Source organism: Mastacembelus armatus, chromosome 24 (genome assembly GCF_900324485.2).
Source record: "Mastacembelus armatus chromosome 24, fMasArm1.2, whole genome shotgun sequence".
In the NCBI taxonomy this organism is placed as follows: Eukaryota; Metazoa; Chordata; class Actinopteri; order Synbranchiformes; family Mastacembelidae; genus Mastacembelus; species Mastacembelus armatus.
This window is the reverse complement of record NC_046656.1, coordinates 1,356,150-1,380,469: the sequence shown is the minus strand read 5'-3', so window position 1 is coordinate 1,380,469 and position 24,320 is coordinate 1,356,150. Positions and strand designations below refer to the sequence as shown.

The following is a 24,320-nucleotide window of genomic DNA, read 5'->3' as shown; positions in this document are numbered from 1 at the left end:
AGTGCTTCAGTCTGTTCTCTAACATCTTGTGATTTGATTTCACTGCTGACATATACACAATACATCCATACTGAATTAATGTTCTATATATCTTTATTAGAGCTACTCTGCTAGTTCCCCATCATCGTCCCGTTAGACACCTCAATACATTATCAGATGTGGACAGTAACAAAGTAAATATACTTGACTACTGTACTTAAGTACAGTTTTTGAGAATTTCTACTTTTCTTGAATAGTATTTTGGGGGAAACTTACTACTTTTATTCCAGTATATTTCTATAAAGTCTCTCGTTACTCGTTACTTTTGCAGAGAAATTGTCTTAAAACTGAAAGACAATTGACCGTGTTCATTAAGTTTCTTGTTCGCCTGTGGTTTGTCCCATTTAAACACCCTAAATACACATGCCGGTACAGTAGGTGGCACTATGCACCTTTGAACGCTGGTTGTAACCCACCAAGAAGAAGAAGAAGGTTTGTCCCGCTGGAGTTGCCATACCGGTTACATCGCGGTCAGCTAAGACAAATGTGTTGTGCGTGGCGATAATGATTTATTCCTGGTTTAATATTGGTAACATAAGTCCTGGGTTAGAGCTTATTTTGCCCTGGTTTCATTTCAGTTTAATGTTTAGATGTGTGTAGTTTTTCTAATGTGAACTGTCTAATAAAGGTAGGTACTTCACATAGACTTGCTACAGCAATGTTTAATAAAAAGGTTGTTTGATTTCACTGAAACTGTGACTTCTGCTGAAAAGTGATGTAAAATTAATTGGTGCTTTTTTTATTTATTTATATTAGATTTTCTATAGCAGCACATCCTGGTACTAGTTTGCTGTTTAATCATTTACTAATTTTCTTTGCTACTTTTAGACTTAACTTTGACCTAGTTCTCTCCCTGAGGCGTCAGGAGAGAGATCCTGCCTCAGGTGGAGGAGTTTAAGTATCTCAGGGTCTTGTTCACGAGTGAGATAAGGACGTCAATGTGAGATTGAAATACGGGTCAGTACAGCGGCAGCAGCAAGGCAGTCAATGTACCTACCCGTGTGTTGTGATAAAGAAGAAGCTGAGCTGAAAAGCAGAGCTCTCGGTTTACCAGTCAGTCTACGTTACTACCCTCATCCGGTAATGACCGGAATGACAAGATCTCAGATACAAGCAGTTGAAATGAGCTTCCTTCGCATTGGCCGGCCTGATGCTCCCTAATGCCAGGCTCACTACGGGAAAATCCTGTAGTGAGCCTGTAGTGTTTTACGAGATTACTTAACACTAATTTACAGCACTGTGTTTAATATGGAGGATATTTGTAAAGGTTTGTGTTTTATCCCTCTATCCACAAATGTAGTATCGTATCACAACAGCAGCTATATAAAAGAATTACAAAGTTGGAAGAGGATGGAAAAGGGTGCTAGTTCTAGATGTTTTATTTCTTTACATTCTCTTTTTAATGATAGGCCTATTTTCAATTTTCATCAATATTGCAGACAAACATCAAAAATGGAGAGGGGGGAGAAAAAGAATAATAATAAGATAATTCTTTATTGATCCCACAAAAAGGTAATTTGCATCCTGAGCACAATAAAAAGGCTTTAATATTTCATGGGTTATACCAATGCTTGATACTGCAGACACTAGGTCTTGTTTTATTCAATCATTGGGTAATTTACAATTAGGCAGTTTAGTAATTAGTAGTTTTTAATAATTTTAGCTTCTGAAAATCTGATGTGCTGGTAAAACCAAAGATCCAGCCCCATGGCTTTTTCCTGTTTGCCATGTCATCCAGTTTAAGAAGCTGTAATAAACAAAACAGATTGTAAGGGCAGGATGATTGATCTCAAAATGACATAATGAAAAGTGCTTTAGAACTTGATAACATTGGAAAAAGAAGATCAGTGTTTGTGAGATGTTCAACGGCTGCACTTGGCTCGAAAATTCTCTACGGCAGGTGTCAAATTCCATGTCCTTTTTGGAAACCCACCATTCACCATTTTTAAAATATATAACCAGGACAGTTCTCTGAACAGGTGGTACTGTCGGACTTAAATCACCACTATTACAAATGAGCTGTAACCAGTCAGCTAGAAGGATATTCTTCAATCACGCAATCTGAATTTTAATTTAATTTTGAACTTAACACATTTTAAAAGTGTCCAATTTTGCATATCTTCTAACAAGATGATATTCTATCAAAATGCATATTTGAACGTAACACACAGAAATACCTCTTCATCCACTTTGATTTATTATTAATTTGTTAATGTAACATTTGCATGAAATTCTGCTCGCAACATCAAAGTAAGAGAACGTGTTGGTTTTGTGTGCACATGTAGTTAAGAATGCCAAGGCAATCAACATCCTTTTAAAGCATTCGCTGGTATACATTCCACCATCTTATAATTATAGTATAGTTTTGCAATATGGCATGCCTTTTTTGGTTCATGTTTTTCATTTGATATTTTTGTAGTTCAGAAAAGCATTTTTTAAAAGTCTATTCTATACAGTGGTCTACAGCTTCACTTAATAATGTGAACAGTAGAATAAGATGGGCAGTGCATTTACAGAGTATGGTGACATGAAACTCGCAGATGTGTATGAAAAAACAATATGAGCATTATAATTATTGTAATACAGTCAGCGGCACAGTTCACAATTTGTATGCGTATTGCATAAATATGCTTAATAGCACAGGGCAAGCCTGAAAATGTGCGACTACCATGGCTGAGAGCTGCAGTTGACACATTATGTGTCTTAATTCTATAGACTTTGATGTAACCTATGGTTAGGTTTGAGTCCAGAACAATGAAATGTACACAGTGCCCTCTCAAAGTTGTACTTTGTACTTTTTACTTTCAAACACACCCATCCTATATTTGGATTACAGTTGCCATTCATTTTCATATACCATAGGTGTCCCCTCATTTCTCACAGTGTAAAAATGCCACACTTGTCAAAGAATGTCAACAACATAAATTTGGACAAGCCCTGAGATTGTTCTCAATGAAGTCATGATCTAAGTAGCAGTTCTGGAAATTGTGCTGAGATAAAAGCTTAGCTTGGGCGCCATGCACTGACAATGGCATGTTCTCTGACATTTTCATTCACATGAAACAAGAAAAACAGCATGACAAGAAACACCAGTGGAAGTGTTACAAGATGTATTACTATTACACAATTCTACAGCAGCTTTTGTGGGTGAGTACTTTCTTCACCATTTTTATCACATATACTGTGAGTTGAGCAACATGTAGCATCACAGCAGTGAGTTGAAGCTCGATGGGCACGTCAGCCTTCATTTAAAGTACTGAATTACAAATCAGCTCTCTGGTATCCACTGTACCTGATACTTTATAGTGGTAGTAGCTATAAAGCTATACTTATAGCTACAGCAATGCCAGTTGATACTACAACATTCAATGAGAAAATGTCTGCATTTTTGATTTTTTTTTAAAATTCTGCATTTATTTCACACAGTCTCACACCAGTGCGAATCTGACTTTTCCTGTCTGACATTAACCCTGCTTTAAAACATCACGGTAAAGGCTCGGCTACACTGAATGTTTCTGTTGCAAAAAACACAACTGTTGCAGCGTGCACAAAAACAAAAAAGTTGCACCTGCATGCAACAACTTAAAGTGCTGTGCTTACCGGAGAAAGCGAGGCTACCACCTAGAGGGGCCAAACATGGATGCTTTATTCCATCAAAGAAACACATGTAGTCAGTTGTATTTTGGGTACATTAAGAATGACCACAGCATCATTGGAGATGACTGTCATCATCATCTTTTGACATCTGTCAAAACTAGCTGTAAAAAAGTTACTGCTAAGCTTTGCAAGGTAATACATAACATAACTAAGATAAAATTAAATTGCCTGCCAAGTTGGGAATTAAATGTCACAGTCAATGCTGTAGTGGTGAGTTGCAGAGCTTTCAGGGCAATGTAAACAAATTTATATTTGTCTATGGAATTTCAGACAGTGAACATTTAAGATGATATCTTCCCATCTGTGTTGCATAATTCATAATTCAGACTCATTGTACTAACAAAATAAATAATCATTGCATCCCTAGCCCAAGAGTTTACAAGCTAATGCATTTTGGCTGTGATAACCTCCCTTTCTCTATTTAAGGGTAATTGCAGTGTTATTTGCAAATGTGAAATGTTTTGGCTATCATTTCTATTGGTAATAACACTGTACTCACAAATTTGAAATGCTGCAAGAGCACACTGTACATTTGCTTAAATGTGCTATTACATACGCTTATGACTATGTAGCATGGAAAGATTCCAGACCTGTGTGGCTCTATAGTTTCAAACGTATTGGGGGAATGTTTTTTTTTTCAATGTGGTTTAAATCTTTTTCAGTATCTTACCACAGTGGAAATCTGACTCTCCGCTCAAACAACAATAAACAATAATTAAGGACAGAAGTATGGAAGTTGCTATTATGAGGCCTACAAAATGTTGGGGTTGAGATTAGATTAGATTTACTGTAACAGTGTATTGTTTGTTAAATAAAAAAGTATATTTTGAACAGACAGATCTATAAATGGATATACATGTGAATCAATGATTTTGTGAATCAAGCAAACAGTGTCTTCTTACAGTTGTGCAGTTGTGTTTATTGTTGTACTCATTGTTGCTGGTTAATGTACACTCACATTCAATGCTAACCTGAATAGTCATAATAGCCGCATTGTTGCTCTGTCAATTGTTGCTGGGTTGATGTATAAGGTGACTGCTAACCTGAGAAGTGTTAATGTACAACATCAAACATGGGATCTCTGGAAATACTTCAGTTGAGTACAGTGTTACACAAAGATAATGGCCAAAACTTCACAACCATAACCTACGTTGTTTTTAATATGACCATCATTTGACATGACATGGTTGGAAAAATCCAACCAGGTCTTGCATTTATATAACATTGTGTATCTTTCAGATCTTAGGGCACAGTGTATATGTGGAACATGGGACTGTTGTTATCCCTCCTAAAGCACACAAGGAATAAGGGAAACCTAAGGCACTAAACAGGTATTTAAAACCTTCTTTTGTAGGAAAACTGTCTATGGCCCCATCTGAATATGCAGCTCTTTTGTTTTATTACACTCATTCTCGCTTGCCTGCTCTGGAATAACGCCATTTTGGGATTTACAAGCTTCCACAAACAGTGGAAAATCAGACAAGCTAGTATTGCACTCCTTGTCTTCATTCTCATCCTCTTCATCCTTCCTTTGTCCTTCATCTGCAACAGGTATGCTACAGTCAAAAGTGGGACTGCTGTAACCATAGGCCTCGCTGTGAGGCCGGCGAGCCTCATCAGGAATGTTTTTCTTCAATTCCCGATTCCTGTTGCGCTTGGCCAGCTTAGTGACCGAACCCAGGCGGTTGAAAATATTGTCCTCAGATGTAGTCTGATGGTTGGCCCGCCGATCACACTGCTCGGCCCCTCGCAGTCGTAGGTTGTTTAGTTTGGTGTCGATACTCTCCTGGGAAGAGGTTTTACAGCTGTTGGTGTCCAGGCTGTTGAAGATGGCTCGGCGTTCTGGGGAAAGCATGTCCAGTGACACAGCTCGCTGGTCCAGGCCCAGCTGTCTTCTTTCCATACTTCGGATAGTGGCAGCTCGTTGCAGCTTGTCATGGACCTCCACACTCATACGTCGTCGTGTCTCCCGGAACTCTGCTCGCACATTTGCTTTCCACTCCGCTGCATGAGCCTTGATCTCTCCAACCTTTGTCAAAGACAATTACAAATCACTACAATGATATGTATTTATTGTTGGAAACAATTCTTCTCAAGATAAAGAATTGGGCTCTAAGTGATGCACATTTTATTAACCTTATCAATCAACAGCATTTTTATTGGAGACAAAGCATTCTCAGTTTTCAAAAATGTGCCATAGATATTGTGAGGGAAATGTATACCTTGACAGACAAATGTCTGCTACCTCCCTTTTGTGTCCTATGTTAATTCAACAAAGACTTTTAACACGACTTTGTAGTCACAAGGAAGCAGATGGAAAGTCAGGGAGATAATTATATTATGTATGCCATCCTGCCGGCATGATTTACATGGAAGTGACTGATGTGTAAATTAATGCTATTCAACTGATACAAAAGCTGATCATTTTCTGTGCTTGTGGTTAATTGGTATTGACCCATTCTGCAGAACGTATGCTCTGTTGTGCCTCTGTTGCTTGGCCCGTTGCCTTGCCTATTAAATTTGCCATCCTTTGACCTGAGATTTGCCTCCAAGTATTTTTTATTAGATGACAATGTATGCTAAAAAGGTAAATTTAACTATAAAAACAGAAAGCATTTGCAACTAATAAAATCAAACCACATTGTATTTGGAATGATGGAAAATAACTCATACAATAACAATAATTATTAAGAGAGATAGACAAAATAATGAATAATATTGGACAAAGTACTAGATTTTGGGTTGTGGACCGATTTGGTAAATGATGAAGATAAGCCTGTGCTTGCATGGTCATGATATATTTTCAACATATCTTTGTTAACCCTAATGTTATGTTGTGGGTCCACTGACCCATTTTAAAGTTAAAAAAATGTTTTTAAAAAAATACTTAAAATAATTTTTTCGGTATGACACTTCTGCTTGGCCTAATTAGTGTAATCAACATATAAAATGAAAATGGTTTATTTCACAAAGTAGAAGCTAAAATGGGTCAGAAGTGTCAAAAACAATTTGTTTCTTTGCAACTGACAGTGGTGGGAAAAAGTGTTGGCAACAGTAAAATATGGTGGTGTGATGGTCTGGGGCTGTTTTGCTGCTTCAGGACCTGGAAGACTTGCTGTGATAAATGGAACCATGAATTCTGCTGTCTACCAAAAAGTCCTGAAGGAGAATGTCCGGCCATCTGTTCGTGACCTCAAACTGAAGCGAACTTGGGTTCTGCTGCAGGACAATGATCCAAAACACACCAGCAAGTCCATCTCTGAATGGCTGAAGAAAAACAAAATGAAGACTTTGGAGTTGCCTGGTCAAAGTCCTGACCTGAATCCGATTGAGATGCTGTGGCATGACCTTAAAAAGGTGGTTCATGCTCAAAAACCCTCCAATGTGGCTGAATTACAACAATTCTGCAAAGGGCCAAACTTCCTCCACAGCTCTGTAACAGGCTCATTGCAAGTTATGGCAAACACTTGATTGCAGTTGTTGCTGCTAAGGGTGGCCCAACCAGTTACTAGGTTTAGTGGGCAAAGACTTTTTCACACAGGGCCATGTAGTTTTGGATTTTGTTTTCCCTTAATAATAAAAACTTTCATTTAAAAACTGCATGATGTGTTTACTTGTGTTATCTTTGACTAATATTTAAATTTGTTTGATAATCTGAAACATTAAACTGCAAAAAAATAAGAAATCTGAAAGGGGGCCAACACTTTTTCACACCACTGTATTTCACACACACACACACACATTGAGCAGGGCTATATTATGTGCCACAGTGTTCATGGCGACTTTTCATATATTCTCCAGAGTTATCTGAATTGATAATCGAGAGACAAAGGCTGTCAGACAGGAGACAGACAAGCTGGCAGCTATTAGGACAGTGGGTAGAGCAACTTCCACTACTCTATAACCCAGGCCCTAATGTCACAGTGGATGAAGGACTAGTGGCATTCACAGGTTGCTGTCAGTTTAGGCAACACACGCCTTCCAAACCAGCTAAATACAACATCTGGGCAGCATCGGATGCAAACACCAGCTATGCATTGAAGGTTTCCACTGGAAAGCCAGTTGGAGGAACCCCAAAGAAGAATCAGGGTATGAAGGTCATGCTTGACATGGCACATGGTCTCAGAGGGCACAACATAACCTGCGACAATTTTTTCACAAGCTACAACTTGGGTCAAGAGCTTCTAAAGAGAAAGCTCACAATGGTCGGAATGGTACGAAAGAAAAGGGCTGAACTCCCTGCTTAGCTACTGGTAACCAAGCTTCTGGGAGAGAAAAAGGACGAGAAAAGGAAGAGAAAGAGGTGCCAGGTCTGCAAGCCATCTGATGTTGTCAAGCATGACCTGTGTGAAATGTGAAAAATTCATTTGCACAAAGCACGCTGTGATGACATGTTCCTCATGTGCTTTGTAGATGCACAGACAAGCACCTTGTCAATTTCCACCATTTCATTTTTCTGTATTTCAGGTTCTAGACATTGTAGTGTTTTTCATCACAATGTGATGACATGTCACAGATATCACATGTGGAGACTCACAGACACACATATATATTTCTATTCTTTTATTTTGTTGTTTTGGTATTTTGCTCATTTCTGGGCTTAAATGAAGTTTACTTCCAATACAAACCCTCGTGACTCATGATTTTAAGTCAACAGGTCAATTTGACCCTGAACAGACAAAGTTTCATCACCCCATCAAAAGAAAAATTTTTACATTGTCAAATAAAAATTTTAAAAAGTCAATGTCAAGTAAAACAATTGTATTTTATAAGTAGGTCTTTCCAGTGTACATTTAAAAAAGTTTTAGCATTCATTTTTTATAAAAAAATGAGTGAATTATCCTCATTGAGCCATGATCTGTGAGAGTTAAAGAATACCACTAAATATTGCACTAAATATTGAGTGGAATGGTTAGTGATGGTAATAATAATAATGATGATGATAACAACAACAACAACAACAACAATAATAATAATGAGATATAAACAATGTTTATTTTTTGGTTTCTGACACTTCTGGATAATTAAACATCTCCTGCTGTTCCTGAGAAACAAATATAACAGGAGGTTTAATCACAAAGATACAGTGGGTACGGAAAGTATTCAGACCCCTTTAAATTTTTCACTCTTTATGTCATTGCAGCCATTTGCCAAAATCAAAAAAGTTCATTTTATTTCTCATTAATGTACACTCAGCACCCCATCTTGACAGAAAAAAACAGAAATGTAGAAATTTTTGCAAATTTATTAAAAAAGAAAAACTGAAATATCACATGGTCATAAGTATTCAGACCCTTTGCAGTGACACTCATTTTTAACTCACATGCTGTCCATTTCTTCTGATCCTCTTTGAGATGGTTCTGCTCCTTCATTGGAGTCCAGCTATGTTTAATTAAACTGATTGGACTTGATTAGGAAAGGCACACACCTGTCTACATAAGACCTTACAGCTCACAGTGCATGTCAGAGCAAATGAGAATCATGAGGTCGAAGGATCTGCCCAGGGAGCTCAGAGACAGAATTGTGGCAAGGCACAGATCTGGCCAAGGATACAAAAGAATTTCTGCAGCACTCAAGGTTCCTAGAGCACAGTGGCCTCCATAATCCTGAAATCGAAAAAGTGTGGGACGACCAGAACTCTTCCTAGACCTGGCCGTCCAGCCAAACTGAGCAATCGTGGGAGAAGAGCCTTGGTGAGAGAGGTAAAGAAGAACCCAAAGATCACTGTGGCTGAGCTCCAGAGATGCAGTAGGGAGATGGGAGAAAGTTCCACAAAGACAACTATCACTGCAGCCCTCCACAAGTCGGGGCTTTATGGCAGAGTGGCCCGACGGAAGCCTCTCCTCAGTGCAAGACACATGAAAGCCTGCATAGAGTTTGCCAAAAAACACATGAAGGACTCCCAGACTATGAGAAATAAGATTCTCTGGTCTGATGAGACCAAGATTGAACTTTTTGGCGTTAATTCTAAGCGGTATGTGTGGAGAAAACCAGGCACTGCTCATCACCTGCCCAATACAATCCCTACAGTGAAACATGGTGGTGGGAGCATCATGTTGTGGGGGGGGGGTTTCAGCTGCAGGGACAGGACGACTGGTTGCAATTGAAGGAAAGATGAATGCGGCCAAGTACAGAGATATCCTGGAAGAAAACCTCTTCCAGAGTGCTCAGGACCTCAGACTGTGCCGAAGGTTCACCTTTCAACAGGACAATGACCCTAAGCACACAGCTAAAATAACAAAAGAGTGGCTTTGGAACAACTCTGTGACCGTTCTTGACTGGCCCAGCCAGAGCCCTGACCTAAACCCTATTGAGCATCTCTGGAGAGACCTGAAAATGGCTGTCCACCAACATTCACCATCCAACCTGACAGAACTGGAGAGGATCTGCAAGGAAGAATGGCAGAGGATCCCCAAATCCAGGTGTGAAAAACTTGTCTGAATACTTATGACCATGTGATATTTCAGTTTTTCTTTTTTAATAAATTTGCAAAAATTTCTACATTTCTGTTTTTTTCTGTCAAGATGGGGTGCTGAGTGTACATTAATGAGAAATAAAATGAACTTTTTTGATTTTGGCAAATGGCTGCAATGACAAAAAGAGTGAAAAATTTAAAGGGGTCTGAATACTTTCCGTACCCACTGTATATTGAAATATCAAGATATGTCATGAAAGCATACCTCTTCTTTTGTCTTTTTGGACAGCACCCTCAGCCAGTCACCAATCATGTTCAGCACGGCCGCAAAGTAGGCTAGACCACCCAGGATCCAGAACCACACTAGTGGTCTGTACCACTTCCGGTAATCAATCCTCCGGTCACCCCCTGATTAAAGAAGAAGAAAATTAGGAAGTACTATACTTTGCTTGACTGTGTAGTCATAGGCAATCATCTTTAAAGACAGTGCCACACATTTTTGTACCTTACTAAGTTTATTGATTGCTAAAACAGTACAAGCAAGGCCAAGAGTTGAGGTGCTGGATAAATTAAATTAAATGCATTGCCATCTGAGAGGAATGATGGCGGTATGATGATGCCAGTTGATCCTACATTCACATCTCAGACTCTAACAGATGGTTGATTCCTATTATCTTACCTGTGCTGCTTTGCTCTAGTGACACTAGTGAACTAGTGAGTTGTCGCGTGGCAGTTGAGCATATCGCCTCTATTATATTATACAACATTGTATTCTATACAACTCTATTATACAACGCTACAGTGCAACAGAGTTTATTTCAGGTTTGGACTCTTTGGCTTTTCATTCCTTAAAAGGTCAGCATTGCCAGATTTTGATGTCAGTTTTTTCAACAAGAAAAAATACGATCGTAATGTTATCAACACTCAACTAATTAGAGTCGTAATGATTGTTGTGACCGCATCTAGGTGATATCAAATTTGAAAATGTGTGTTCACAAAGATATGTTTACTAGTTTAAAACATTTAGTGTTATGTTTAACAGATCTTTGCTAAAACCCAGGTTATTTATCTGCAGCAGTACCTGTTTATTTGCGTATCCAGAAACAGGCAAATAGGTTTGCAACACCTCTTAGCAGAAAGGACCATGTTGGATTTTACTGCCAGGGCACAACAAACATATTGCGGTAAAAAAAAATTGTGACATTTTGAATCGTTACAAGTGTACATTTTAGAGAAGAGGAGAGGAGGGGAGAAAGAGAGAGAAGCGGGAGTGAGGAACTCAATGTATGGTATGAAGTCCTCAGGCAGTCTAAGCCTACAGCAACATAACTAAGGGATTGGTCAGGGTCACCTGAGCCAGCCTTAACTATAAACTCTTTGAAAAAGGAACATTTTAAGTCTAACTTTTAAAAGTAGAGGGGTGTCTGCCTCCATAACCCAAACTGGGAGCTGGTTCCACAGGAGAGGAGTTTGATAGTTAAAGGCTCTGACTCCCATTCTACTTTTGGAAACTCTTTGTCATGAGGCCGCAGTACCAGCCTTCTGCCATGAGGGGCGATGCGGCTTCCTTTCTCTTTTTCTCCCTCGTGTGTCTCGTTCCCTCTCCTTCCATGTTGGTGTGTCTGTCAATTGTTTGCAGGTGCGGCAGGAGTGATGGGGTGTTCCAATGTCCAACCCTTCCATAAAAGCTTCGGTCTCTCTCAACCAGTTGCCAGTTCGTCTAGTCTTCCTACCCGGTAGTACATAGCTACTAGCGAGAAATATCAATGCTAACGCTCTTTCAACGCAGGTGGCATACATCCCGGTAATCTTACGACCCTGCTCCTCCGTCACCTGCTACTCCTCTGTCAGTGCCTACTCTCCATCATTGGGGATCCACTGAACCGTCTCACGGATTATGCTCTGTCCACAGCACTCACCTCCTGGGTCACGAAGTCGGATGCCACATCGAGTTTCAATCCCAGGCTCTTCTATACTTTCATCACTGTCAACTAATTGTTGTTAATAAAAGTGACTTACCTGTTCTGATCTGCGTTTGGGCCATCCAACATCAAGGCTGCTGCCAGCACTGTGCGAGCCCGGAACATGTCATCTCGGCCTGCCCCATCTTCCCCGCTCGCTCCAAACAACCAAAAGACATGGCTCACCAGTAAGTCTGGGGTTACTGGTGAGCCAGATGTCTGATAGGCCCCGTTCCTCCACTCCCAGCTGTTTTAATTCAATCCTCCAAAGAAATTCCCCTCTCGGCTCTTATTGATTCCGGAGCCGTTGATAACTTTTTAGATATAGAGCTAGCCCGCCGTCTGAACATTTCCCTCAAGCCATTGGTTCACCCTGTTAGGGCAGAGGCGTTAGACGGGAGGTTACTAGCCAGAGTCACCCATGCCACAGAGTCAGTAATGCTCCTCCTCTCAGGTAACCATTGAGAGGAGGTCACCTTTAAGATCATTCTAACCCCGGGCACACACCTAGTTTTGGGGCATCCCTGGTTACACATTCATAATCCTCAGGTTGACTGGACCAGGGGCAAGACAGTGGGATGGAGTACCTACTGCCATGCCTCTTGCCTCCAGTCAGCCTTACCTCCCGCTCAGCCCGTTAAATTGCCACCTCGCGCCCCACCTGACCTCAGCCAAGTGCCCAGGTGTTATCATGACTTAGCCGCGGTGTTCGATAAAGAGGAAGCGGTATCGCTTCCTCCCCACCGACCTTATGACTGCTCCATTGACCTCCGGCCCAGGGCATCATTACCATCATGCAGGTTATATAATCTGTCACGCCTGGAAAGGGAGTTGATGGAGACTTATATAAAAGCTTCGCTAGCCTCCGGTATAATTCGCCCATCCTCCTCCCCATTAGGATCAGGTTTCTTCTTTGTGGCCAAGAACGATAAAACCCCAGCAGAACAGGCTTTCAAGAAGCTAAAACAGTAGGGTCTCATTAACACCCTTTTTGTCCCTTTCCTTATGCACCCGCAGGTGCTGCAGTGGGCCCACTTGTCCAGGATTGCCTGCCATCCTGGTGTGACCCGGAACCTCATTCGACGGCAGTTTGGGTGGCCGGCCTTGGCTGCAGACATCTGAAATTTTGTCTCTGCATATCCCGTTTGTGCCCAGGCAAAGTCATCACACTGGCCAGTCGATGAACATTCCTGGGTCTCGCGCGCTAACATCCTGGATCGGGACTTCCACCAGTGCCACCCTGAGAAGCCGAGGGGTGCCGGGGCGACCAGTCGGGGGGGGGGGGTCATGAGGCGGCAGTACCAGCCTCCTCCCACGAGGGGAGATGCAGCCTCCTTTCCCTTTTTCTCCCTCGTGTGTCTCGTTCCCTCTCCTTCTGTGTTGGTGTGTCTGTCAATTGTTTGCAGGTGCGGCAGGAGTGATGGGGTGTTCCAGTGTCCAACCCTTCCATAAAAGCTTCGGTCTCTCTCAACCAGTTGCCAGTTCGTCTAGTCTGCCTACCCGGTAGTACATAGCTACTAGCTCTAAGTCATAGCAGAGAAATATCGATGCTAATGCTCTTTCTACGCATAACACTCTTGGAACCATGAAAAGACTAACGGTGCTCATTTGTGCTCTATTGGGAAGATATGGTACTGTAAGGTCTTTAAGATATGAAGAAGTTAGTCATGAAGGGATTTGTATGACAGGAGGAAGAATTCAAATTCTATTCAGGATTTTACAGGGAGCAAATGAAGACAAAGCAATAAAGGAGAAAATGGTCTTTCTTGCTAGTTCTTGTCAAAAATAAACCAATTGAATGCAATTCCTTTAATCCATATTACATTCCAGAATCTCTAATAAATTGTTGTGTCACATGCAGCACCAAGATCTAGAAGACAAGTAAATTCTGACAGATTGATGTTAGAAAGGTTGGATAGTTGTCTGTAATTAAGCCAAGAGTATTTAAATATAATATTTTTAAGCATTTGAGACTCTGGAGAGAATGGGAAGGAACATATATACACAGCCTACTGTCAATGAATCTTAAGGTATCTTCATTACAAAGCCAAAGAATAGAAAATCACTTGAATTTTTCACTTGTAAGGTGCAAAATCTAAGGAAAAAAGTTTCACTGTAGACTGATGACAGCTCACATTAATGCCACCCTCTCTCCACCACCAATATATGAAAGATAAATGTTGTGAGTTTGAGTTTACTGAGTTAAAAGTTACTGAGTTTTTATGCTTTGAATGCAAAGAACGTATATGTATTTATACAGAACAGATTTTTTTATATGGGCATTGTTGTATTTTTAATGTTTTTTTTATTTTAAATATCACACATTAATGTACTGATTTACATGTTATTGTATCATCTTATATTGTGTATGGTGAAATTTTAACTTAACAGAAGGGTAAAGCTGATGGGGAATCCAAATAAACAAAATCAAAGACAGCTGGGATAGGCTCCAGCAGATCCTGTGACCCTAGATAGGAATAAGTGGGTGTAGATAATGGGTGAATGAATTTTAATAAAACATTTTATTGATATTCAATTAGCAGGTTATACACACTACACACTGTAAACAAAGGGACCTTAGTTACAAAAAATAACAGAAAAATATCCACAGCTTCTCGTTGCATTTTACATTTTACTTTAATATAACAATGGAAGCAATGGCATGTTACATTAGTATAGTACTTTGCTTTGTGCTGAAAATAGTGGTTAACCTTGCTTTGTGGAGTAGACAGACAGACGGTGCTACATTGTTACAACAAAACACACAGACAATATCTTGTATCATATGAATCTACATAGCATATCACATTGTACAAAAAACCCCAAAAAATAAAAATATTTTGTTCAAGCTGTTATACCAAAGCAACCCATGCAGAAGTCCTTCTTTATTGGATGATGGCAGGGGAGTTAGTCACTGACAACTGTTGTATTAGAACAAGTTCTCACAGTCCAGCATTGGTAGCCTTGTACAGGTTTTGTGTGTGTGTTAGAGACACTGTGAACATTGCAATGTGAACAAAGTACAGACTGAAGTTGAGAAGAAGAATTATAAGCATTAGATTCATATTCAACTCAATTCAATTTATTTGTATAATGCTAAGTCACAATATAATCATCTCATGGCACTTTACAAAAGAAAAAACAGAAACCCAACCAAACCCTTAGCCCTTGTGAACAGTGGAGAGGAAAAACTCCTTTAACGGGAGAAACCGCCAAGAGAATCGAGAGAGAAACTGTCAGACTTTAGGTTGGCTAATAAAACTCGGCCAGATTTCTAGAGATGAGGGCTGCACCATCCAAAGTGGGATGGATGCCGTCCCTTGCTACCAGACCGGGTTTTCCCCAGAAAGAGGCCCAGTTGCCTTTGAAGCCCACATTGTTTGCTGGACACCACCTAGACAGCCAGCAACGGAACGGAGGGTCCAGAGAAAATTAAGTTACACACTGACTCAAAATTAATTTTAGTGACCTCCGATTGGTGTACTCAGGTGTCATTGCTTCTGACGTGAATAAAAATAGGATGCTCTCTGTGCATTGGCAAACATACTTCCTCAGCTATACATCTCTCCTCCAGTGTTCTGCAGGGATCCATTTTGGCACCAACTTTGATAAACAAATCAATTCTTGCTTCTATCACTTACATCGTCTTGTAAAGATCAAACCCATTCTTTCCTCAAAGAACTTTGAAAAAGTTATCCAAAGTTATTACTTCGCGCTTGGATTACTGTAACTCACTACTATGGTGCATCACAGTCCTCTATTAGTCATCTCCAATACGTACAAAATGCTGCAGCTTAGTTGCTGGCTGGCACCACATCTCTCCTATCTTAACCTCTCTGCATTGGGTACCAGCCAATTGAAGAACAGCATTTAAAATTTTAGTGTTTGTTTTTAAAGTCTTGCATGGCCTTGCTCCAACATACCTTTCTGACATTGTACATTACCATAATCCCTCTAGATCACTAAGGTCAGACAGCCTTGGACTTCTCTCCATCCATAGATGTGGTGACCGAGCCTTTGCGTCAGTAGGCCCCAAACTTTGGAATATGCTATCAATTCGAATGCTACCCTCATTCTCCTCCTTTTAATCAAAACCCAAAACACACTTTCTTACTGTGGGTTCTTAACTCATTACCTCATGTTTTTTCTTTTTATTTGTGTGAGCAATTATAGTCTGTATTTTTTTTTTTTTTACTCTTATGATCTGTACAGCCCTTTGATCAACCCTGGGTTGTTTTTAAATGTGCTTTATATGATATAATATGGCACACTGAGTAGGAGAGAGAGAAGTTATGCTACTAGTTACCTTCTATATAAACAATTTGGTGTCAGTAATGGAAGTGAGTGAACTTACCTTCTTTAAAGAAGTCCCACTTAAAGTCCATAAGTCTCCTCAGGAGCGTGGACTGACTATTGTCTTTTTGTTGGTTTGGTTTTAAGCGCCTGAAAAATAATGTTTCATTAGGTACAATGAAAAAATCAAATTGTGTAACACACACATTAACAACACAAGGCAATAAGTATACACTGTGTATGCAATAGCATTTAAAAGAATTAAGTTCGAACTATTAAGAGAAAAAAACGTAACCTCAATGATTCATGTGTACATGTTTTTCTTGATATCGGAGATTGAAGGTGTGAAAGGCCAGTGTTAAATGGAGGTTCACCTGAAGAATTACAATGTTTCTCTGTCAAAATTATGTTTGAAAATCTATGTTTGAAAACAACAGTGTTAAGTGGTGAAAAAGAACACCAGTTGAGGGTCTGTCCACAGATCTGACACGTATACTATACATGTATGCTATACATGTATGTATAGCATCATTTCTAGCCAAACTATTATGGTTGATTAAATGATAAACTGCAGTTGAGACTGTGAAGCCAGTTCACCTGACAGTTGCCTATTTCAGTGTTTGAGGGGCCTAAAAAATTGATTAACAGAAAAGTATCATGTCGCAATCACGCATAGAGTAGCAGTATCATCTTTTGGTGCATTTGCTACATTTAAGAAACATGCCAAAAATCAACCACAAAATATCTAGGACATTCTATCTAGCTGCTAATATGCAGATACTCTGTAATGCAAACAGACTGGAAATATCACTGCAGCAATCAAGGAATTAAAATAAAATGTATACTCACCAACCAGTGTCGATGAAGTAGGATGAAGAAAAAAACAGATCCGTAAGATATTCCAGTAAACTGGTCTTCCCAAAAATACTGCGTGACACTGTTGCTTAAGATAGCAAAAGATGATTTGCGGTAAAGTGCTGCATTTTAGGAAAATATTATAGTTCTATTAAAAAACTGCCAATGAGCAGAGTATATTTTGAGTGAAGTATAGAGTAAAGTGCTGTATATCTAAATAACAGGTTAAAATGTTGAAATTCTGCTGTAAATTTATAAAAATCCTTTACATTGTATTTTTGGAAAGCCATCCTCATCTCTATGAGTTACTGTGATGGAAATTAACTTTGCTTTTATTTTACAGGACATACACAATATAAGACAAAACAAAAGCAGCACATTTAAATAAACACGAAGCAACATCACGCAACATCATGCAACACACAATTAGCTGTAAGCAGTGTATGACAAGCAGGCTTCTGACTGTATTTGTGATACTTGGCAACCACACAGTGAGAAGAGGTACCGTTTAGGTGTGCCATGCTTAAATATGATTTTGATTTGCATTTTTGGCTGGTTAACCCTTGTCCTAAGTTGTTTCAATTAAACAATTTGAAGGATTGTTCTAAACAAAGAATTTATTGTACAGTTCTGTTTTGATTTACTTTAAACCACATTTTCAGTTGTTTGTAACATATGTCTGAATCAATCAATACCACATTTTTCAGATTAAACAACTCGCCATCTCACTGGAAAAGTTAAAATAAAATAAAAGTTAAGTTATTTACCCTTATTTGTATTGCATTACCCAAAGGTGCACACACAACTGTGCAAAAACATCTCCCCTATCAACACAAAAAGTGTTTATATGCAGTATTGGCAAAGTACTCCACTTCATTACTTGAGTCAAAGTATAGATCCCCCTGGTCAAATATTACTTCAATACAAGTAAAAGTTGCTCAGTCAAAATATTACTTGAGTTATAATACTGGAGTATGTGTTGTCAGAAATAATTAAGTATTCTAAGTAGTTTAAAAAAATCTGAAAATGTTTTTTTCACAATGCATTTTCAAATGAAGAATCTTTCTGCTTCGCCTGTCAATCTCCCTCACTTGTGAACAAGACCCTGTGGTTTGTGCAGTTAACAGATGCTCCCATGTTTAAATGATGCTTTATCCATGTAATGAATGATAATGCAGGTGTGACGACCACAAAAGTGTTGTATTGGTGTATTGTGTATTTGTGTAAGAATATTCAGAATTATTGTTTTTTATTTGAACAGAAGTTATTGTATTTTATTTTGGAAGCAAAGTATCCCAAGGGTTTGCATTTCAATGTGATTTTCCTTCAAAGTGAATTGTGTAGTGTTTGCTCCATGCCAACAGGGGGCAGGGTCGGGTGACGGGTTAGCTGCGTGAATTGTGAATTATTCTCATCACTGCAGAGAGCTCGAACCTGACACGCTGTCTCCTCGTTTCTCTCCTGTGTTACAGGAGTCAATCTGTTCACCACGGTGCCGTTGCCATGGTACCCGTTACAGATTTTTCCCCGTACGGGGAGCGGCAGCGAATGCGCAGGCTACAAGCACAACCAGGATCAACAGAAGATTGGGTGCTACATCTGTGATGCTAGTGTTTCCCTCATCTCCTGACCACGAAGATACAACCTACCTCAACCACCTATCACCCCAGATGTACAGGGCCTGCTTCCACCAGACCAAGTGCCTGTGAGGTTGCGACTGTGCTGCACACGTGGAACCAGACCAGAAGCGACGGGTGAAAGTTCTACCTGGACGAGCAACCAACTGTGGGAAAAGGGGAAAAGCAGTCATGGCAGACAGTGAGAGAAAAGGCTTGATGTGGAGCATCAAGAAGAGTCTACTCATGCTGACAGCCGATGAACTTCTCCAATTAGCCCAGAGTGTTGATCCTGTGCCAGAGAAGGATCCATCCAAGCTTCAGGTTGGCGAGGAAGAGGATTGCTTTGAGTACATTCTAGCTTTTATGAACAGTGACACTTTAGTGCAGTCTGAGGATTCAGGTATGGCAGTGTTGCTAGAGCTTAATGATACTGTGAATAATGTCATTCAGATTCGCAATGCCCAACCTAAAACAGGTGCAGAGGACAATGTGCACAATGTAATGTCAACCCCAGTACTGAGCGAGAATATGACAGTAGGCCAGCTAGAGACAGTTACTGATAACATGACAACTGATAACTTGACAGCCAGTGGTCCTAATACTAACACTATCCACACAGCTACTGTTAGCGTAGCTACCCCTTCACCAATCACCAATCCTCCACTCCCACATACTGATGTCAAAACCACACAGAACACTAACACAGAGATACAGAGAATGCTTTCGAGCTATGCTGAGCTTAGTAACAAAGTCCTACAATACATAAACAATCCCACATCATCACCTACACTCACGCCTACACCAGTACAACCTACACTACAATCTAACGACACTCCCACACCTGAACAACATCCACACGGAAAACCTGACCGAGTCGTCCCCCTTCGAGACCTTTCACTGCTTCGTCGTGAGTTCAAGATTCAAGGTGGACAGATCGGTGATCAGAGCTCAGATTTAAGCTACAATAACATATGCAGGCAAATCGATGAAGGTGTTAAAGAACGATTCAGTGAGACTGAAATACTACGAGGTGTTCTCAGAGTCATCAAATCAGGAAACTTTAAAGATATGCTAATGCACAAGGATGACTTGACCATAGATGAGCTGAAAGGCTTTCTGCAATCCCATTTAGGTGGGCGGAGCAACACAGAACTTTTCCAAGAGCTTATGTGCACAAAACAAAATGACTGTGAAACTCCACAACAGTTCTTGTACCGTGTAATGGGCCTCAAACAAAAGATCCTGTTTGCTTCAAAATACGCTAACACAGAAATGAAGTACAATGCAAACACAGTTCAAGGCATTTTCCTTCACACCATATACCAGGGCCTCAGCCATAAGCATAATGACATACGTCGAGAACTTAAACCAATTCTCGCAGATAGCAGAGTAGCTGACGAGACAATCCTAAAACAAATGATGAAGATAACAAATGCTGAGAATGAGAGACAGAGACGTTTAGGGTCGGTTGTGAAGCAGAAACAAGTAAGCGTGCATAGCACAGAGCTTGAAGTTGCAGCAGTACAAGGCAGTAGCACAAAGAGAGATGCTCCAGATAAACAACCAAAGGCTGATGCACTCCAACAGTTAACTGAGAAAGTAGAGGAGTTAATGAATAAAGTTGAACTGCTGCAACGGCCACAGCAGATTCAAAACCCAGAACCTTGCCATCATTGCCAAGTCAAAGTGGATCAAAAGAAAACCAGATCCTATAGCTGTGCTAATTGCCTCGAACAGAATCGCCCAGGTTGCACTCATTGTTTTTACTGTGGTGGAGATGGCCACAGAGCAGTAGGCTGTTTGAAAAAGCCCAAGCGCCAGGAAAACTGGAGCCGGTCCCTGCCACGGGACAAGCAGTGACCGGGCTTCCCGTTCAGTCCCACAGTGCCGAGTGTAACGTACGGGGCTCTGAGAGTCATACAAAGACAAGTTTAGTCAATCAGAGGCTGAAAGAAAACAATGAGCATGTCAATCCCCAATTCCCCCTTTCCCTACCCACCCAAACAAGTAGGCGTCTAGCCAAGTTTATAGGAGCCAAAGCCCTTGCGCAATGTGACCTGAATGGCTTGACAGTCAACGCCTTACTAGACACTGGAGCTCAGGTGAGCATGATCGATAAAAGCTGGAAACAGAAGTATCTACCAGACGCACCCATTAGGCCACTCAGTGAAATATTTGATGAGAGAGAAGAGCTGGAAGTACACGCCGTGAATGGAGAAATCCTCCCTTTTGATGGCTGGGTCCTCATCGCAGTCAGCTTCAGTGGAAATGGTGCTCTTAGCCAGTCTATCATGGTGCCTTTCCTCATTTGTAGCATCCCGCTTGCACAGCCACTACTTGGATTTAATGTGTTAGAGGAAGTGATTCAGAATCGGCCAGCAGAACTTGTTCCAGCCCTCATCACGCTCCTTTCTGATGCAATATCTGTCCCTTCTGATAAAGTTGAGCTGTTGGTTAACTTCATTCAGACTGACAAACCCTCCATGTATCAGAGACTGTTAAGAACTGGCAATTATGATACTACAGTTCCAGCCGGACAAGTAGCCTGGGTTAAGTGTCAGATCCCGTCCGCTGTAGATCAGTCAGACCCTCTTCTCTTGTTTGAACCTGATGAAAATAGTGCCCATCTCACAGAGTTTGAGATTGAGGAAGACCAAGGAAGACAGTTCTTGGTAGTGTCCAGACTGTGGCTAGGGTGATTGAGACCAGTCCACTAGAGAGTTCTAGGCCCAAAGCAGTAGTAGTTAGTGCCGCAACAACACCAGCTGCTCAAACTGCTCCAGCCTTGTGGCAGCCTCCTGTGGACCTCAGACACCTTAGTGATGAGGAACAAGAGAAAGTTAAGAAAATGCTGTGGGATGAATTAGCTGTTTTCGCACGAGACAGTCATGATATTGGATGTATTCCTAGTTTACAGATGTCAGTCACCCTCAAAGACGAGATTCCAGTGCAGAGAGCCTACTCCTCGGTCCCCAAACCACTGTTCAAAGAGGTGAAAGAGTATGTACAAGATCTGCTCATGAAAGGCTGGATTGTCAAATCAAAGTCCTCTTATTCTGCACCAGTGGTCTGCGTCTGAAAAAAAGATGGTACACTCCGCCTCTGTATAGATTATCGTCTCTTGAATCATAAGACCATCCCTGATCGACATCCCTTACCTAGGATACAAGACCTGACTGACACCCTCGGTGGCTATTCCTGGTTCAGCATCCTCGACCAAGGAAAGGCTTATCATCAGGGTTTTATCGCCAAGGACTCCCAGCACCTCACTGCTTTCATTACCCCCTGGGGGCTGTATGAATGGGTTCGTATCCCATTTGGCCTCTCTAACGCCCCCGCGGCCTTCCAGCGGAGTATGGAAGAGATGTTAGGTCCCTTGAGAGATGATTGCTGTCTCCCGTATCTTGACGACGTACTTTGCTATGCAAAAACCTTTGACGAGCATGTGGAAGGGGTCCGCAAAGTACTCCAAGCACTTCAGAGGCATGGGGTGAAGTTGAGACCTGAAAAATGTGAGCTATTTCGTCAGGAAGTAAGATATGTGGGTCGTCTTGTGTCAGCTCAGGGAGTGAGGATCGATCCCAAAGACCTGGATGCAGTGCGGTCGTTAGCCAGCAGGACACCACAGACAGTTGGAGATGTGAGGAAGCTCACCGGGTTCCTGGGCTATTACCGGTCCTACATTCAGGACTTTTCAAGGATAGCAAAACCCATTTATGAGCTACTACAAGTCAAGCCAGGACAGGCAGCTGTAGCGCGGGGTAAAAGCAAAGGTCCACAGCTACCATCCAGAACACCTGTAGAGTGGGCCGCTGAACATCAGAAAGCCCTAGACCGACTTGTGTCTCTCCTTGCTAGTACCCCTGTGTTAGCATACCCTAACTTCAACTTACCTTTCGTATTACACACTGATGCTTCAGACCAGGGGCTGGGCGCGATCCTTTATCAACACCAGGAAGGCAAGTTGAGAGTTATTGGGTATGGGTCTAGGACTTTAATTGCAGCTGAGAGAAACTACCATCTGCATAGTGGGAAATTAGAGTTCCTTGCCCTGAAGTGGGCTGTATGTGAAAAGTTTAGAGATTACTTGTATTATGCACCTCACTTCACAATATACACAGACAACAATCCACTGACGTACGTTATGACCACGGCAAAGCTAAATGCTGTAGGCCATCGGTGGGTTGGGGAGCTCTCCGATTTCAGGTTCGACATAAAATACAGACCAGGGAAATCTAATATAGACGCTGACACGCTGTCGCGTCTCCCGTTAGACATTGAGGTTTATGCAGAGTCTTGTACCAAAGAGTGTAACGAAGATGTGGTTCGCGCAGTATGGGATGGAAGTAAAGTAGCCAAACAGAAAGATGTAGCCTGGGTGGCAGCTCTCAACATCTCCTCCCAAGCTGACCCACCTCTCTCATTCGATCACTTAAATGCAATCAGCCACGATGAACTTGTGGAAGCACAACATGCAGATGAAGCCATCAGTGAAATGATCAAGTTGAAAGAGACTGGTATGCCTTTAATGGATGAGATACGGAAAGCTGCTAGTGGGGCCACCAGAAGACTATTCCATGAATGGGGAAAGCTAGTCTTAGAGAATGGTCTCCTATACAGGCGTGCTAATGAAAGGAAGCAGTTGGTGCTCCCTGCCAAGTATAAAGACCTTGTCCTGAGAAAACTCCATAACGAAATGGCCCATGTTGGCACGGAAAGGGTCCTTAACCTCGCCAGAGAGAGATTCTATTGGCCTTTTATGGCCAGAGAGATCGAAGACCATATCACTAAGAAATGTCCATGCATAAAGTCTAAGAAGCCAGTTACTCATGTTCGCGCTCCAATGGGTAGTATTACATCAAACTCGCCACTAGAATTGGTGTGTATCGACTATTTACATCTAGAGACCAGCCGTGGTGGCTATGAATATATCCTGGTGGTCGTTGATCATTTTACAAGATTCGCTCAAGCTTATCCAACAAAGAATAAAAGTGGGAAGACGGCAGCTGAGCGCATCTTTAATGATTTCGTCCTCCGCTTTGGATACCCATCAAAGTTACACCACGACCAAGGCCGTGAATTTGAGAATGAGCTCTTTTGTACACTTCAACAGCTGTCAGGTATTCGTCACTCAAGAACATCACCCTACCATCCCCAGGGAAACCCTGCGGAACGGTTTAATCGGACGATACTACAGATGTTAAGAACATTGTCAGAGAAAGAAAAGGAACAATGGAAAGACCAAATCCCACAAGTTGTACATGCGTACAACTGTACTCGGCACGAGTCGACAGGCTTTTCACCCTTCGCCAAAGGGGTATGCAAAGAAGTGGGCAAAGCAGATGTCTGAAGCTTATCAAATTGCCAATGAGAATAGCAAACAGGCCAGTGCCAGAGGCAAAGTGCTTTACGACAAGAAAGCAAGAGGAGTGGTACTACAGCCTGGCGATAGGGTCTTAGTCAGGAACCTCAGTGAGCGTG

The 24,320-nt window shown here is 41.2% G+C and overlaps 1 protein-coding gene and 1 long non-coding RNA gene across 2 annotated transcripts in view; one reads left to right on the top strand and one right to left on the bottom strand.

Moving 5' to 3' along the window:
- Positions 1-492: 492 nt before the first annotated feature.
- On the top strand, positions 493-5,499 carry LOC113136859 (uncharacterized). The gene is made up of 4 exons (XR_003296303.2): positions 493-667; positions 3,107-3,186; positions 4,936-5,027; positions 5,248-5,499. It is a non-coding gene; the product is annotated as an uncharacterized LOC113136859 (long non-coding RNA).
- kcnk10a (potassium channel, subfamily K, member 10a) overlaps positions 4,873-24,320 on the bottom strand; it is an 83,522-nt gene continuing 64,074 nt past the window's right edge. Inside the window, exons 6-7 of the mRNA XM_026317955.2 lie at positions 10,377-10,519; positions 4,873-5,725 (exon numbers count right to left, since the gene is read on the bottom strand). Of these exons, the coding sequence (XP_026173740.1) occupies positions 5,060-5,725; positions 10,377-10,519 (809 nt within the window). The 3' untranslated portion in view covers positions 4,873-5,059. The remainder of the gene's footprint in view (positions 5,726-10,376; positions 10,520-24,320) is intronic.